Source organism: Simochromis diagramma, unplaced genomic scaffold (assembly GCF_900408965.1).
Source record: "Simochromis diagramma unplaced genomic scaffold, fSimDia1.1 OVJJ01000492.1, whole genome shotgun sequence".
NCBI classification, from domain to species: domain Eukaryota; kingdom Metazoa; phylum Chordata; class Actinopteri; order Cichliformes; family Cichlidae; genus Simochromis; species Simochromis diagramma.
Genome location: NW_024387308.1, coordinates 129,822 through 147,838, shown reverse-complemented (window position 1 = coordinate 147,838; position 18,017 = coordinate 129,822). Strand labels below are relative to the sequence as shown.

Sequence of the window (18,017 nt, the reverse complement as noted above, 5' to 3'; positions counted from 1 at the left end):
TTATCATCAGCGTCATGTGATTTTCTGAAGGTCAGTAAACGCCACACAGCAGATTCTCCAGTTTTCACTGCATTTAATTTAAAAAAGATCTTTGTTTACATAAATAAATAAATAAATACATAAATACTCTGAATAAATAAATAAATAGAGAGGGGAACATCAGAAACAGTCTTCAGATATTGTGTCAGTGTTGCGTTGCTGTTGCGTTGCTGCAGAGCGCCTCCTGCTGGCAGCAGCAGGAACTCTGATGGAGGTCACGAGCAGCTCCAGCTGTTCCAGGCGCAGTTTGGTTTCCTTCCTGAGCAGCTGCCATGACGCAGTACTGCAGGCCTGTACACACAGTACTACACTTATTACCACTGTCACTACACACAATAATACAATGAGTACTACAGTACTTGTACTTACAGAGCAGGACAGAGTACTGTTGGCCAGAGTCCTGTAGTAGCTCCTCAGTCTGCTGTTGGCTGGACTGTTGGTCGAAACCTGGAGACAAAGAACAGTTCAGACTGAGGCTCGGAAAGGAGGTGAAGTGTTGGTGTGGGAGGAGGTGAAAGGAGGTGAAGCACTGATGAAGAGGAGGCTCTGGGAGGAGGTGAAGGAGAGTGGGTGTGGGTGCATGTTTGCTCCTGTGAGTAGGCTGAAAGCAGTGAAGTGGGCGTGTCCACTCACACATGCACTCAGTTCCATGATCTGTCTGTGGATGACCGTCAGGAAGCCCCCCGTCTTGTCGGCGCCCCAGGGAGCGGCTGACAGGTTGCCATGGCGATACAGACAGAAAATAAGCTGCAGACTGTCTCTGATGAAAACCAGCTTTGAGTCCACCTGGAGAGAGAGAGAGAGAGAGAGGTGAGCTGCAGGCGTCTGATTGACAAACAGATGTGATGTCATCGATGTAGTCATGTGACCTACCTCAGAGTTTTTTATTTGCTTGTAGAGATGTTTTGGGAATCGAACCGGATGAACTGAAGAGTGCTGTTCAGTCAGCTGATCGCCCTGAAACAGAGAGACAGCGCTTCATTTCACCACATCGCTCTGAGCTGTTGCCAATCGTGACGTGTTGTTGACGTCCCCACATTCAGTCTACACACTAAACATGTGACCTGTGCTGTTTACAAATCTCCTACAGGCTCTGAATGCATCGTTTTAGCTGTCAGTAAACTTTGTGTTGAATATTCATCACATCTGCAGACGAAGGTCTTATTTCAGTCAGGTTTCAGAGCCCATCACAGGACAGAAACACAACATCTCTAAAGTTAGAAATATCCTGTCTCAGAGTGACGCAGAAAAACTAGTTCATGCATTTATTACTTCCAGGCTGGACGACTGTAATTCATTATTATCAGGAAGTCCTAAAAACTCCCTGAAAAGCCTTCAGCTAATCCAAAATGCTGCAGCAAGAGTCCTGACAGGGACTAGAAAGAGAGAGCAGATTTCTCCTGTTTTGGCTTCCTGTTAAATCCAGAATTCTCACATACAAGGTCTTAAATAATCAGGCCCCATCTTATCTCAGAGCCTTCAGTTTTCAGGCCCCTCTTCTGTGGAACCAGCTTCCAGTTTGGATTCAGGAGACAGACACTATCTCTACTTTCAAGATTAGGCTTCAAACTTTCCTTTTTGCTAAAGCATATAGTTAGGGCTGGACCAGGTGACCCTGAATCCTCCCTTAGTGATGCTGCAATAGACGTAGGCTGCCGGGGGATTCCCATGATGCATTGAGTTTTTCCTTTCCAGTCACCTTTCTCACTCACTATGTGTTAACAGACCTCTCTGCATTGAATCATATCTGTTATTAACCTCTGTCTCTCTTCCACAGCATGTCTTTATCCTGTCTTCCTTCTCTCACCCCAACCAATCACAGCAGATGGCCCCGCCCCTCCCTGAGCCTGGTTCTGCCGGAGGTTTCTTCCTGTTAAAAGAGAGTTTTTCCTTCCCACTGTCGCCACAGTGCTTGCTCATAGGGGGTCATATGATTGTTGGGTTTTTCTCTGTATGTATTATTGTAGGGTCTACCTTACAATGTAATGCGCCTTGAAGTGCCTCTTGTTGTGATTTGTAGCTGTATTAATAAAATTGAATTGTATGTAAACGTGTCACATCTTGAAGAATCACTGAGAGTCTCTAACTTAAGTTCTTAAGTTCAAAAACCCTGAAAATCCTCTTATACAGAATCTCTTTATGTATTCACACAATATGTTTATGCAGTCCTGGAATATCATTAAAGTCCTGGAAACATGTTTGAAAAAACCAAGCAGTGTTTTTAATGTCCTGGAATATTTTAAAGACCAATTTAAGGACCTGTACTCACCATGCGAGTGAGGAAGCCCCGGGCTTCTTCCATCGGTGCTTTGTAGTGTGTGAGCCAATCACAGCAGAGGGCAGAGGTCAGGGTGCCACAGAGAATGAAGAGCAGACCGGTCCAGGTGACCATGATGAAGATGATGAAGATGCTGTGCGGTGCTGAGAGTGCAAGTCCATGCTGCCAGCAGAGTCCAGGCTTTTATTTTACAAACAGGAAACAGAAAACATAACAAAAATTCCGTGTTTCAGTTTTCAGACAGAAGCTGTGAAAGTATGGGCTCATAATGTGGTCATAAATATTTTGTACTTGTAAATCAGTTTTGTATGTGTAAAAAGAATTTGTGTGTGTGTAAAAAAGATTTGTGTGTGGACTTAGCCAAAAAATACGTGTGAAACTCTGCACTCAAGTTTCAAGTAACAAGTATAAATTTTGACTCTGTTTTTCTTCCTTTCATCTGATTGGCCAATGTCATGTCAATCACAAATTTAACTATCCAATCAGAGAACAGATGGGTTTGGCTGTCGGAGGGGCACTTTTTTTGAACTGCAGGTCCTTGAAGGGTCATACAGTTTGAAGCTGGAGGACCTCTCTATAAATATCCGATAGCAGCTAGGTCCCCTAACTTTCAGCAGCTGTTGAAAGGATAAAGTTGTGGTATGTCAGTGGTTAGAAATACCATTATTACTTTAGGATTAGTTTAACACAAAGTCAGGGCTGACCTGGGACCATGGCTGTGAGTCACAGTACGCAGCATAAAGGTCCTTTCACATTGGACGCAGCATGTGCTGCTAATGCTAACTGCTAACTAAAAGCCAAGGATCCAGAATTTGTTGCGCTGGCTGCTGGGCTCTGTGGGTTTTTGCAGCAGCTCTACCTGTACTAGATGCACCTGCTCCTTGTCTTTTCTATCTCTGACTTTATGTCCTCTACAAGAGTTTCTGTTTTTTTTGCTGGTTCTTCAAATGTTCAATAAAAACATGTATGCTAATTCATAATGAAGAAAGCTTTGTAACCATCCCCACTAGTGAAGACTGTCATTTCCACAATACTGCCCCGCCCCCCGCCCTAGGTCCGCAGCGCTGTTGAAAAGGCTCTAGAGGCCCCTGTATTAAGCATGTAAACCTGTGACACATAAATCACCAAACTGAGACCACCACAGACTGTTTTCCTTTGTGGTGATGAAGGAAAACGCTGAGCTGGCATGTATAAGGGCATTTATTCCCTTCTAGGACCTGAAGCTCCATAAAGCACCCCTCCAATAGCCAAACCCACCTGTTCTTTGATTGGATAGTTAAATTTGTGATTGACATGACATTGGCCAATGAGATGAAAGGAAGAAAGACAGGGTCAATATTCATACTTGTAACTTGAAACTTGAGTGCAGAGTTTCACACGTATTTTTTGACTAAATCCCCACACAAATCTTTTTTACACACACACAAATTCGATTTACAAGTACAAAATATTTATGACCACAATTTGAGCCCATATGAAAGGGCGGGCTTTCAGAGTCTCGTGTCTTTAATCAGGATAAATGTTGTCACACAAACTTCAGCTGCTTTGATCTGAACCTGAGCCGGGTTTTAACACCTGTCTGCAGGTAAAAGTCCCCACTCTGTAATTTATAAATGTCCCGAGGGAACTGAATGCATCAATTATTTGTAACGTTTATTTATTCATTTATTTATTCGTTTCTAAATCAGAGGCTTTATATTCATGGATACAAGTTTGTGTTTAATCTGCGTGTTTAGGCTCTTATATTCAAGGACCCTGGAAATCCTCTAGAGGACCCTCACTTTAAAATGTCCTGGGATATTCTTAAGCACCCTGGAAAGTCTTGAAGTGTCCATCTTCGTGAGCTGTGATTGGTCAGATGTGTGTGTTCTGTCTTATTAACGTGATCAGTTCATTGATCTCAGGCTGATCGATCACTGATTGATCGATCAGCTGTGTATTGGTAGAGGAATGACAGCGTTTGGGTGGAATTTCCTCGCTTTCATTTTCCACACTGACAGGAAGCAGCAGCATTTCACAATAAAAGCTGTTTGTGTGTGCGGTTCACTGTTTCCTATAAATAAACTCTTTAACTCTTTACTCTTTATTGTCATTGCACAGTCATACATAGTACAGTAGTACAATGAGATTGGAAAACTGTCCTACGTCGGCACTACATATAACACAACACGATACGACACATCACAACGCAACACAAACAACACAACACAGTATATTAACTTAGTAATAAAAAAAGAAGAAGTGTATGTGTATTGCACACTGTTATTATTACACATTAATTGTTATTGCACCTTGTTATAAACATAAATATTATTATTGTTATTGTTTTAAACATTGTTACCTCCCCCCAAAAAAGTCCAGGGAGGTAGCCAGTCAGGTCAGCTATTTGCATTGATCAGGGCTGTTGCCCTGTTGTAAAAGCTGTCCTTGAGTCTATTTGTTCGGGACCTCAGCAGCCTGAACCTCCTGCCAGACGGCAGCAGCTTAAACACCCGGTGTCCTGGGTGTGTGCAGTCCCGGAGGATGCTGCGTGCCCCCTTGAGACAGCGAGTGCTGTACAGGTCCTTCAGGGAGGGAAGAGGATGTCCAATGATTTTTTGGGCCGTATTAATGACCCTCTGGAGTGCCTTTCTGTGTGCTGTGGTGCAGCTGGAGAACCACACACCGATGCAATATGTCAGCACACTTTCAATGGAGCAGCGGTAGAAGACGGTCAGCAGCTCCTTCTTCAGGTCCACTTTTCTGAGGATTCTCAGAAAGTGGAGACGCTGTTGGGCCTTCTTTAAAACCGCAGAGGTGTTAGAGCGCCATTGGAGGTCTGTGTCTATGTGCACACCCAGAAACTTGAGACTGGAGACCCTTTCCACGCACTCGCCGTTAATGCTGACAGGCTGCGGCTCGGACTTCCAACTAAAGATTTGTAGATGTCTGTGTATGTTATAATCGATGTTTGAGTTTCTGCACTTACTGTTGTGAACCTTCTGCTTTCCTTTTTGAGTTTTTTCATGCAGTCTTTATTTAAACCTTACCTGAAAACCAACATGCTTTTATTTTGGTTTGCAGTTTTGTTTTCTGCTAACACCCAGCTGACGTCATCGTCGTTTTCGCTTTCGGGTGTGCAGGAAACTCTCAGTGACGTCACACCAGGTGAGCTCACTGATGAGGCAAGAAAGAAAGAAAACTTTATTAACACAACAGAGTGGCGACAAACACGTGCGCTCATCCCGATACTCCTTACTTCCGGTCTCAGCAGACAAAAAAAGCTTCATTGAACAATCTCTCCACGATAATCACTATGACAACACAGCAGACGTAAATAGAAAAGCAGAGACGGGATTGTTAAATAACAGCCGTGAGACTCGTGACGAACAACATTAAAATGACGCCAAACTGATTTCCAGAACTTTCCTCAGATTCCTCAGAGGAGTCAGGCCCGGCAGCGGGTGGACTTCAGTGATTGGTTCTGTAGGAGAACGCTCTGATTCGTCGAACATTGTCGCTCTGTCCCCTGATTGGTTGCCGTGGCAGGCTCCGCCTCTCAGCGTAAGCGCGCTCCTGTCGCGACCCCGCTGAGCGCGTTATCAGTCCAGGGGAGCGGCACACGTGCGGCCGGGATGGAGGTGGAGGTCGTGGACTTCCGGGTTCCCGTGGAGAGCAATAAGACGGTGCTGGTGTGGGACATCCCGCCGACCCACGGCGAGGCGCACATCCACGTGAGTGCACACACGGTGACGTCAGTTTGTATTAAATGGTGACGGTCTGTCTTGAGCTGCTGGTGTAAAATGAGTGGATGTGACATAAGAGCTGCAGGTGAGTGAGGCAGGAGTCGTTAGTGGGAAGCGCGTGCTGAATTCAGGTCACAGCATTTCATTTCAGTGATGTCACTGCCCACCGACCAATCAGATCTCCATTCCTGAACATCCCTCAGAGCGCTGTGTGCGAACAGTGTGTCACATCTCTGTTTCCCTGCTGAGCATCAGTAATCACAGTCAGGTGGATTATTATCGTTGTGTTGTAAGCATGTATATTCAATTCAATTTCAATTCAATTTTATTTATATAGCGCCAAATCACAACAAAAGTCGCCTCAAGGCGCTTCATAGATACAGAGAAAAACCCAACAATCATATGACCCCCTATGAGCAAGCACTTTGGCGACAGTGGGAAGGAAAAACTCCCTTTTAACAGGAAGAAACCTCCGGCAGAACCAGGCTCAGGGAGGGGCGGGGCCATCTGCTGCGGCCGGTTGGGGTGAGAGAAGGAAGACAGGATAAAGACATGCTGTGGAAGAGAGACAGAGGTTAATAACAGATATGATTCAATGCAGAGAGGTCTGTTAACACATAGTGAGTGAGAAAGGTGACTGGAAAGGAAAAACTCAATGCATCATGGGAATCCCCCGGCAGCCTACATCTATTGCAGCATAACTAAGGGAGGATTCAGGGTCACCTGGTCCAGCCCTAACTATATGCTTTAGCAAAAAGGAAAGTTTTAAGCCTAATCTTGAAAGTAGAGATAGTGTCTGTCTCCTGAATCCAAACTGGAAGCTGGTTCCACAGAAGAGGGGCCTGAAAACTGAAGGCTCTGCCTCCCATTCTACTTTTAAATACTCTAGGAACAACAAGTAGGCCTGCAGAGCGAGAGCGAAGCGCTCTAATAGGGTGATATGGTACTACAAGGTCATTAAGATAAGATGGGGCCTGATTATTTAAGACCTTGTATGTGAGGAGCAGGATTTTGAATTCAATTCTGGATTTAACAGGAAGCCAATGAAGGGAAGCCAAAACAGGAGAAATATGCTCTCTTTCTAGTCCCTGTCAGGACTCTTGCTGCAGCATTTTGGATTAGCTGAAGGCTTTTCAGCGAGTTTTTTGGACTTCCTGATAATAATGAATTACAGTCGTCCAGCCTGGAAGTAATAAATGCATGAACTAGTTTTTCAGCGTCACTCTGAGACAGGATATTTCTAATTTTAGAGATGTTGCGCAAATGGAAGAAAGCAGTCTTACATATTTGTTTTGATATTTGTATATCTGGACATGCTGACCCCAGATCAGATTGATGTGTTCATATTTAACCTCAGATCCTGAAACAGAGTCAAACAGGTGGTGGTCAGAGTGACAGAGAGCGCGGAGCACACGCCTGCTCGACCAATCACGTCCATCCACTCTGCTCTGATTCCCACGTCTCCTTCATCAGGCTGTGGGACAGGAAGTTTCACGTTTCCATGGATACAGCCTTACTGTGCAGCTGTGAAGCCAGAAACCAGTTTCTGCTGCTTCAGAACATTTCCTGTCAGATTTCTAGTCACCGTCTGATAGCACCTCTGAGGTTTGTGGCACTCTCAGAATCAAGTTCTGTGGAAGAAGAGTCACATGACCCACCAAAGGCCCCTTTATAGACTGCCCCGCCCCTTTGACGTGATCGTGCTGGTTAAACTGAGCTAACAGCGAGGTGATAACGTGAGCTCCATGTTGGGATTAGTGAATCAAGATAACAGCGATACCCTGGCTACTCGCTAAATACTTCTGATACTAAATCTATCAAAAGGAAACAGCGGCCTGTTTGTCATGATGATGATGATGATGATGATGAAGGCCGATGAAGACTGTCCACCTAAACACAGATGCAGGACAGGGGCGCTGCTAGGATCCTGAAACCCTGGGGGCTTAGCCCCGCCCTGAAATATGTTTGGGTTTTACTTGATAACAGCAACTTTTTAATAGTCATGACTACAGTAACAGATGAGTGTGATGAAGCGTTCGTCTGTGAGACGGGATGCTGACGGTACGTAGGCGAGTTTAACAGCGTTCCCTGCTCCGCCTCAGAGCCTCTGCTTTTCACTGCTGCTGATCATCTTCTTCTTCACGCTCGGGTCTTCTTCACAAGCCTGCTGCACTCTTCACCTCCTCGACTCTCTCCTGTCCTCTTATGAGAACAATGTAAACAGTCATCAGAGTCAGCACTGAACACCAGCTGAGGACCCGCCCTCTGCTGCTCTCCAACCAATCACATCTGTCTACACAGTCACATGTCTTCCTCCTTACTTGATCGCTGTTTTCTATTGCACTATTTTATTTTTAGAGCACTTTAATAATCACTCTGTTGATGTCACTGCACTTTATTTCGTACAAACTGTCCCATGCAGTGTCCTGAGATGTCCACTAGATGGCACCAGTGCTCTGTGAACATGGAGCGTCAGTTACCATCAGTACCAGCGCTGACACACCATATTATCAAGGTTACTGCAGTAATACTGTGTACACATGCAGTATACTTCTTTTAAAAGGCTTCAGTGTTGCAGTAGCTGATACTGCATGGATATAAAACCTGAGAACTTTCACTGTGTCATCACAGCATCCTCGGTAACCACAGTTACACACCATCCTGCAGCCTGTGCTCAATCTGAGCAGCTGCCTGATATTGTGTGTGTGTGTGTGTGTGTCAGGCCCAGCTGCATGCTGTCTTCTCGTCCTTCGGTCCTGTGTACCTGTTGAAGGTGAGCCCTAACGCTCCGCTCCACCCTCCTGGTTTTTACGCCCTCATCAAGTTCTTCTCTGCGGCTCACGCCGCTGCAGCTCAGCGCATCACAGACGGACGCCCGCTGCTTGACGACTCGCCGCTGAAGGTGACGACATTTTCTTCCTCTTTGATGAACTTTGTGTGTTTTCCTGGAGCTCACCTGGCCGTATTTGTGGGTTTTAGGTGAAGTTGAGCTCCAAGCAGACGCCTCACTTCCTGTCTGGCAGCAGCAGAGTTCTGAGCCATGCACACTGTCTGGAACTGGCCAATCACGTCCTGGGATTCAACGGCTGGACCTCTGACATCATCACAGTAAGCACTGCATCTAGGGCTGCTCAATTAATCGAATTTTAATCACGATTACGATCTGGGCTTTCAACGATCATTAAAAATGAGTGAGCCGATTATTAGCCCCTCCCTCGTTTATCCGCGACACCTTAAAGGCCGGTCCGTAAAAATATTGTCGGGCATAAACCGGTCCGTGGCGCAAAAAAGGTTGGAGACCGCTGATTAAGAGGACCCGAGGGAAGCTCGGAAAGCTAAGCAGAAGTTATTTGAAGAGGAGAGTGACTGCCGTTGGTTGAAAAGAGAGGTAAAAAAAACAAACTTCAGTGGTGTTGCACACTATTTTATATTATTTTTTAAAGTCATTGTTAACCCTTTAAAGCCGGTCAGAGCAGCACGCTCTGTTTTGTGTAACTATTTTTAAATCCCTGTAGAACCTGGACCGTGTAAGCTAGCGCAATAATTTGTTTTGCATATGAAACCGGAGGAGTTGTACTTACATCTTGTGCCATCAGCTTGTCCTCGGTCACGGTTTCCTTCCACATAAAGCTTTGCAAAAATTGCATAAAAAGCGCTTGCAGGAACAAAAACATAATATTCCAGAAACACGCTGTGCTGATTCGATCAGCTGTTCGTAACACTTCCCACAGTGAAACAGACGTCAGCGCGAACTATCACATGTCCGCCATTTCCTGGCCGAAACCGGAAGTGACGTCATTTTCGCGGAAATGTAGTTTTTTACTTGTAAGATAAGATAAGATAAGATAGAACTTTATTAATCCCTCGGGTGGGTTCCTCTGGGAAATTCGATGCCTTAAAAGCCTATACTGGTCATGTTTGACTTTTCTGAATAGTTTCTGGGATGCTTAGAACTCAGATTGCACTGCTGGAAATAGTTTATTTTGATGCTGTTTTCTTTGCAAATTTGCATCATAGGATTGTTTTTTCGTTTTTCCTGCAGTATATAAAAATTGGTGTATCTCCAAAATAAAACTATGAAGACACTCAAAATAAATTTCCTGTTGTTGTAAACTATTTTTTGCAACTTTTTTGTATTTAAAGTTTTGAGGGATAAACCTCTTAAATTTCTTCAAGTAATATATGTAAAAAAACAAACAAAAACTATTTTAAATTTTTTTTTGTAGTTTATTGCACTTTTTTGCAATTAATGTAGTTACTATGGACTTAATGCATACATATTATTAAAATATGGGTTATAACAGTTGTATAGCAACTTGAAATGCTCCCATAAATGGCACTACAACATGTAAAAAAATAATATAAGCTCTGGCGGACTTGGTTCTATAGTAGGTCTTAAAGGGTTAAATAAATATCGTCAAATAATCGAGATCTCAATTTCAGTGAAAATAATCGTGATTATCATTTTTGCCATAATCGAGCAGCCCTAACTGCATCGATGTATTCAGTTGAGCAAGTGAGAGCGCAGGTGACTCACTGTCTGTCTGCTTCAGCTGAAGAAGCTCACCAACGAAGAAGAAGGCGAGGAGGAGGAGGGGGGAGGGGCCGGGCAGAGGAGGCTGAAGTTCGGCTGCGTGCTGCAGCTCCGCTTCCCTCATCACGGACAGACGAGCAGAGGAGCTGCGGTGCTGGAGGACTGCTTCACCTGCACAGGTGAGGGCAGGGAGAACCCGACACTTTGAACATTGCTGCCTGGTTATTCTGGTCTAAGGTGTGTGTGTGTGTGTGTGTGTGTGTGTGTGTGTGTGTTTCAGGTCCAGATGTGTTCCTGCAGAGGTGCTGCAGGCTGCAGAGGTTGGTCAGAGAGAAGGCTCTGGTTCAGGCCTTCAGCTCCGTGCTGCTCATACTTCTAGGTACTGCAGTACTCTAAATACTCTAAATACTGCCGTACCTGCAGCACTGACTCTGCTCACCTGTGTGTGTGTGTGTGTGTGTGTGTGTGTGTGTGTGTGTGTGTGTGTGTGTGTGTGTGTGTGTGCGCAGGTAACGGGAAAGTGATGGTGGAGGTGAAACAGACCCCTGATCAGTTTTTAGCTGATGACACTGAAGGAGTCCTGCAGGTAATCTCACCTGTTGACTGTGTGTGTGGGAGGGTGGGTATGGGGGGTTAATGCCTTTAATTAAACCCTCACACGGTGTGTGTGTGTGTGTGTGTGTGTGTGTGTGTGTGTGTGTGTGTGTGTGTGTGTCAGGTGAACGAGTTTTCCTGGACAGAGGGTCCTGCTGATGAAGAGGAGGCTGACGATGCAGAGTGGGCTCTGACTGTGTCATAGATCAGGACTGTGGGTGGGTGTGACGTGTTTCTGAGAGGAAAGCTTTCAGGTGTAGAAACAAAACAACGGCGCTCCCCGACGCGACGCTCCGGCTGTACGAGGACGGGAAAACTGATCCTGAGATCCAGAAGCTCATGGCACACACACAGCTGTGAAACAGCACCGATCAGCTGTTCGTGTTGCTCTCGTCCTCTCTGCAGCAGTGAATCATGATTTTCCACACAGCTGTTTAGCGTTCCCTCATTATTTATGTTTTGGTTTGAGGTTTTATTTTGAATCACCAGTCTGGATTTTCTTGTTGTTGTTCTTGTTTCTTGTGTCAGTTTGATTCTTTTTAATAATTAGGATAAAAGGTCTGTGAAATAAATAAAAGCACTGACTCAGTTTGTGGATGTCCATCAGAGAACTCTGACAATAACTCTTTATTGTCATTGCATGGTCCTACATGACAGTCAACACAACACCACACAGTAACTCAACTAAACTTAATAACATAAAGAATAAGTGTATGTGTATTGCACACTGTTATTATTGCACCTTGTTATAAATATAAATGTCGTTATTGTTGTTAGACACAATAACATAAGTATCTACTCAAAAAGTGGGAATTTAATGTGTTAACTGATTTGACAAAAATAACACATTTAATCGCACTTTGCCTTCCAAGCAAAGCCAAAAGGGGACCACTGCATGATTTCCTGATAAACCAGTTATACTGATGCACACATCAGAGCTATGTTGGTAGGACTGATCAGAAAACGTTATCCCGACGGAAGCGTGGTGTTGTGCAGAAAGTGAGTTTGCATACCACCGAAGCACGTCAATTCAATTCAATTTTATTTATATAGCGCCAAATCACAACAAAAGTCGCCTCAAGGCGCTTCATAGATACAGAGAAAAACCCAACAATCATATGACCCCCTATGAGCAAGCACTTTGGCGACAGTGGGAAGGAAAAACTCCCTTTTAACAGGAAGAAACCTCCAGCAGAACCAGGCTCAGGGAGGGGCGGGGCCATCTGCTGTGATTGGTTGGGGTGAGAGAAGGAAGACAGGATAAAGACATGCTGTGGAAGAGAGACAGAGGTTAATAACAGATATGATTCAATGCAGAGAGGTCTGTTAACACATAGTGAGTGAAGAAGAAACACCCAGTGCATCATGGGAATCCCCCGGCAGCCTACGTCTATTGCAGCATAACTAAGGGAGGATTCAGGGTCACCTGGTCCAGCCCTAACTATATGCTTTAGCAAAAAGGAAAGTTTGAAGCCTAATCTTGAAAGTAGAGATAGTGTCTGTCTCCTGAATCCAAACTGGAAGCTGGTTCCACAGAAGAGGGGCCTGAAAACTGAAGGCTCTGCCTCCCATTCTACTTTTAAATACTCTAGGAACAACAAGTAGGCCTGCAGAGCGAGAGCGAAGTGCTCTAATAGGGTGATATGGTACTACAAGGTCATTAAGATAGGATGGGGCCTGATTATTTAAGACCTTGTATGTGAGGAGCAGGATTTTGAATTCTGGATTTAACAGGAAGCCAAAACAGGAGAAATCTGCTCTCTCTTTCTAGTCCCTGTCAGGACTCTTGCTGCAGCATTTTGGATCAGCTGAAGGCTTTTCAGTGAGTTTTTAGGACTTCCTGATAATAATGAATTACAGTCGTCCAGCCTGGAAGTAATAAATGCATGAACTAGTTTTTCAGCGTCACTCTGAGACAGGATATTTCTAATTTTAGAGATGTTGCACAAATGGAAGAACGCAGTCTTACATATTTGTTTAATATGTGCATTGAAGGACATATCCTGGTCAAAAATGACTCCAAGGTTCCTCACAGTGTTACTGGAGGCCAAGGTAATGCCATCCAGAGTAAGAATCTGGTTAGATACCATATTTCTAAGCTTTTCAGGGCCGAGTACAATAACCTCAGTTTGATCTGAATGAAGAAGCAGAAAGTTAGCGGCCATCCAGGTCTTTATGTCTTTAAGACATTCCTGCAGTTTAACTCATTGGTGTGTGTTATCTGGCTTCATGGACAGATAGAGCTGGGTGTCATCTGGATAGCAGTGTAAATGTATGCTATGTCTTCTAATGATGCTGCCTAAGGGAAGCATGTATAATGTAAACAGAATTGGTCCTAGCACTGAACCCTGTGGAACTCCATAATTAACCTCAGTGTGTGAAGAGGACTCTCCATTTACATGCACAAATTGGAGTCTATTAGATAGATATGATACAAACCACTGCAGTGCAGTACCTGTAATACCTACAGCATGTTCTAATCGCTCTAATAGGATATTATGGTCGACAGTATCGAACGCTGCACTGAGGTCTAGCAGGACAAGCACAGACATGAGTCCACTGTCAGAGGCCATAAGAAGATCATTTGTAACCTTCACTAAAGCTTCAACCTTACGGTATCATCTGAATGCAAAACATGTTGCAGCGAGCACAGAAAATGTGGCAGCTGATAGCAGCCTCAGCACCAACAAAAGGTGCTGGCAGTAGTGATGGGAATTCCGTCTCTTTTCAGAGAGCCGGCTCTTTCGGCTCCCAACTGGCTCTTCAGGTTCTTTTGTTGCTTTAACTAATTTATTATCAAAAACAATACAAAATATGTACAAAAGGAATTACTAATGTAAAAAAAATCGTGGCTTTATCCATATATGTTTATTAGGGGTGCAACGATACACACAATTCACGGTTCGGTTCAATACTTTGGTGTCACGGTTCGATGTTTTTTCGATATAATTTTAATAAATGAGAAATTAAATTGTAAATATATATTTTAACTCAAAAATATGGATGGATGGATGGATGGATGGAACTCAAAAATACAGTTTTTAAATTTAATGTTGCTGAAACAACAAAGTAATAAAAAAAATAAATCTATCTGATGGAGAAATCACTCATCTTTGGAAAACAGAGTTTATTACAGAGAAATGTCTCTTTCCAAAATAAAAGCTATACTATACGCTTCTTCTGGGCTATATTCTCAGCAGCATATTAAACATATCAGGTCCCCATAAGGAGAATCACGTGCTAACGGCTGTCTAAATCAGCGGTCTCCAACCTTTTTTGCACCACGGACCAGTTTATGCCCGACAATATTTTCACAGACCGGCCTTTAAGGTGTCGCGGATAAATACAACAAAATAAAACTAGTACCGGTACCGAAAAAAAGAAGATTTATTCATAACACACGTGAAAAGACCCAGAAAAACAGAGTAAACGATAAAAACGATAACAAAATAACGCTGAAAACCGATAAAAACCCTGAAAACCAGACATTTCACACCTGAGCCTCAACTCTCGCGGCCCGGTACCAAACGACTCACGGACCGGTACCAGTCCGAGGCCCGGGGGTTGGGGACCGCTGGTCTAAATGACTGGGGTAAAGTTTGTAGCATGCGTGCTTGTTGTTTTTGTCTGCTTCCACTTGTCTTTGCACTAGGATGATGTCGGCGTAAATGTGCAGTCATATTCGTTGTGTTCCCACTAGTGCTGTCAGCGTTAATCTGAAATAACGTTAACGCCACAACACGGCAAATCTCCGTTAACGAGCTACCGCGGATCGCCCCGTGCGTGGGGCTGGACAGCGTCAACACGTTAACGAGCTAACTGCGCTAACACACTAGTTCCCACCCATGTAATTGAGCATTGCGTGGCACATCCAACATACTTTTTTACTTTAGTCCATGACGCGCTTACCTTCAGGGTCATACGTCACATGAAAACCAAAATAATTCCAAACGCCAGATCTGAATGAGGGTGGGGGGGGTTCAATTAGCCATGTTGCATGGAGAGCTTAACTTCTGTCTCGCTAGCTTGCCCTGCGCTCAGTGAATCTGCGTTCGACTACTCCGCCTAGGCTGCACTGTCGAGCGCAGATCCACTGAGCGCTCAACACAGACAGCATCATCAGAAGGAAAGTTGATAAAATAAATTAAAAATTTTGTATTGTTCGATACATATGCGTACCGAACTGAAAGCACTGTATCGAACGGTTCAATATCGATACGAGTATCGTTGCACCCCTAATGTTTATATATAAATATATATGGTGGCCCCTAGAGCCAGGGACAACAACGCCACATTGTCGTCCCTGGCACATCAGAAAGTTTATTCATGCAGTGAATCCTATGTATGCAATTCCAAGCAGGAAAACACTCCCAAATAATCATCCCAGGCCTGTATAGAATAGATAGAATAATCCTTTAATTGTCCCACAAGGGGAAATTTGGTAGTAAGAGCAGCCAGAAAGACACTTACAAACAAACAGGACACAGGACAGAAACATAAGGAGCCGGCTCGCGTCGTTCACTTCAAAGTTCCAGCTCTGAGAGCCGTTTCGTTCGCGACCGACACATCACTAGTTGGCAGTCCAAACTTGATGATATGGCTGGTTTCAGGACCAAAGTTAGTAAGTCAACATCGGACAAACTTACAAAATGGATTGCTCTGGACTATAATAATAATAATATTACATTTTATGGTGACTTGAGGGTCTTAAAGGCCCTCAAGGTCACCTTACAATAACACAAGAACAATCTGTGTTCACCAGTCTGTGTTCACCAGTCTGTCGCAGGGCCAACACACAGAGACAAACAACCATTCGCACTCACATTCACACCTATGGGCAATTTAGATCGATCAATTAACTTATCCCCACTAACTGCATCGCCACCGTGAGTAGAATCTGAGCCGAAAGTACTGACAGGAAACAGCACCCTTTGTGCAGAGAACAGGAAGCGTGGCAGACAGAAAGTGAAACTAAGCAGAGTGCACTCCCGATCGAAACTGTGTGTGACGTATAGCAGAACTATATACACGCATTTTAGCTTGCAATGCTTTTAGACCTTGGGGTGCGTGCTCGTGTCTGCGGGTCTCCGTTTCCAGAAATGTACAATAAAAATGATTTTTTGAGTTTGACCACTCTGAGTCGGAAGTCTTGATCTCTCACTAAAAGAATTCAAAGAACCGAAGTTGAGAGGTGCCTCCAAAGTCCCTCAGGCTAACCAAGCCTGATAGGACTCCTTCAGTTTTATGGTTCCCTTCACCTCTGGTGTCCACCATCTGGTTCATGGGTCACCACCATAGTAGACACCAACTAGCTTTTGGCCGCAGTTCAGTGCAGCGGCTTCAGCAATGAAGGTGCTGAACATGTCCCCAGTCTCCCTTTGAATTCTGTCAAAGCTCAGAGGTGTGCATTAAAGATCTTGCGTACCGGGGCCTCTGCCAAGCATTCCCAGCACACCTTCACTGTACGTTTAGGTGTTCCAGATCTGTTCAGCATTCTCCTTTGCCACCTGATCAGTTGACAGCTCAGCACCTCTCTTCACCCGAGAGGAACAAACCCTTTCATCCACTGGGAAAAACCCCAACAAGACTTTTTAACTGTAATTGGCGCCTCAGTAAAGACGGAGGTAATCATAAACAAAGTTACTGGTTTGTTTATTCAATTGTTTATTCAGGAGCATTTGGACCCAAAAATGCCAGCAACGTCACCTGTGATGTCGGACTTAACAACCGGATTAGGTCATAGTACCTTTTTGAAACCAGGCAATGAGGGAAATGGCCACACAGGAACAACAACATGGTCCCCGAGTCTAACAAAAAGCCAGAGACCAAGCAGCAGACATTTTCCTCTGTGGTAACTCCTAGTTCTCTGTTCTAGTCTTAGTTTTCAAGTTTCATAACTTTAGTTTCTTGTTTCCAACTTCTAGTTTTTGAGTGTTTGCTCATCAGTACCCTTTGTGTTTGAGTATTTCTATACTGCAAAATAAATCTGCCTCCCTTAGTTCACTCCTTTGTTTGAGTCCTGCATTTGGGTCCTCCTCCTGACTCCCAAACAGCTAGTGAGAACCTAACTATGCTGAACTCACTTTGGAGTACAGCAGCCAAGTGATGCAGTGAAGATAAACACTAACCGGCCAGCCAGTCACAGCCTGCTGATACTGCCTTCATGAACTAAACAAGCCGTCACTGTAAATCAGCCAAGGACAATAGTTGCAGTCAGAATAATTGATACTCATCTATATATGAATATCTACTGACTCAATGGCCTTCAAATATTTCAAACAGGTCTGCTGGCTGAGAGACAATAAATGATGATGTGTTTTATCTTTCATTTGCTACTGTTGATCCTGAAATGACCAAAGATGCCAGGAACTTTAGCTAAAGTAGACCCTGAGCACATCACTGCAGGTAAACAACGACTCAGAGTACAGACAGTGGACTCTGGACTCTGGTGTCAGCAGAACCACCTGCTGATCAACACCGGGAAAACCAAGGAGTTGGTGGTGGACTTCCGGAGACGCAGACCCACCACACTGACAGTGGTGAACATCCAAGGAGTGGATATTGAGATAGTGGACTCTCATAGGTACCTGGGTGTTCACCTGAATAATAAACTGGACTGGAGCCACAACACTGATGCTCTTTACAGGAAGGGTCAGAGCAGACTCTACCTGCTGAGGCGGCTGAGGTCATTTGGAGTCCAGGGAGCGCTTTTAAAGACCTTCTATGACTCTGTGGTGGCATCTGTCATTTTTTACAGTGTTGTATGTTGGAGCAGCAGTTTATCAGCAGCTGAGAGGAAGAGGTTGGATAAACTCATCAGGAAGGCCAGCTCTGTTCTGGGATGCAC

General features: G+C 44.3%; 2 protein-coding genes and 1 long non-coding RNA gene across 6 annotated transcripts; 1 reads left to right on the top strand and 2 right to left on the bottom strand.

The window, feature by feature from the left end:
- Positions 1-56: 56 nt before the first annotated feature.
- Positions 57-2,633, bottom strand: LOC120717128 (interferon a3-like). The gene is made up of 5 exons (XM_040004972.1): positions 2,309-2,633; positions 913-996; positions 673-825; positions 409-486; positions 57-330 (listed from the first exon to the last, which is right to left on the bottom strand). The coding sequence occupies exons 1-5, from the start codon at positions 2,429-2,431 to the stop codon at positions 160-162; spliced, it is 609 nt and encodes a 202-aa protein (XP_039860906.1). The 5' UTR covers positions 2,432-2,633; the 3' UTR covers positions 57-159.
- A 2,277-nt stretch (positions 2,634-4,910) lies between these two features.
- LOC120717130 lies at positions 4,911-5,760 on the bottom strand. Its single transcript, XR_005692093.1, has 2 exons — positions 5,556-5,760; positions 4,911-5,473 (listed from the first exon to the last, which is right to left on the bottom strand). It is a non-coding gene; the product is annotated as an uncharacterized LOC120717130 (long non-coding RNA).
- A 99-nt stretch (positions 5,761-5,859) lies between these two features.
- On the top strand, positions 5,860-12,053 carry rdm1 (RAD52 motif containing 1). 4 transcript variants are annotated; one of them, XM_040004968.1, is made up of 8 exons: positions 5,860-6,030; positions 8,465-8,557; positions 8,765-8,944; positions 9,022-9,150; positions 10,596-10,755; positions 10,857-10,955; positions 11,086-11,162; positions 11,291-12,053. In XM_040004968.1, the coding sequence occupies exons 1-8, from the start codon at positions 5,932-5,934 to the stop codon at positions 11,327-11,329; spliced, it is 876 nt and encodes a 291-aa protein (XP_039860902.1). In that variant the 5' UTR covers positions 5,860-5,931; the 3' UTR covers positions 11,330-12,053. The 4 variants fall into 4 exon arrangements, with proteins under 4 accessions (XP_039860902.1, XP_039860901.1, XP_039860903.1 ...); XM_040004967.1 differs by having other exon boundaries at positions 5,862-6,030; positions 11,295-12,053; XM_040004969.1 differs by lacking the exon at positions 8,465-8,557 and having other exon boundaries at positions 5,866-6,030; positions 11,295-12,053.
- The last annotated feature ends 5,964 nt before the right edge of the window (positions 12,054-18,017 follow it).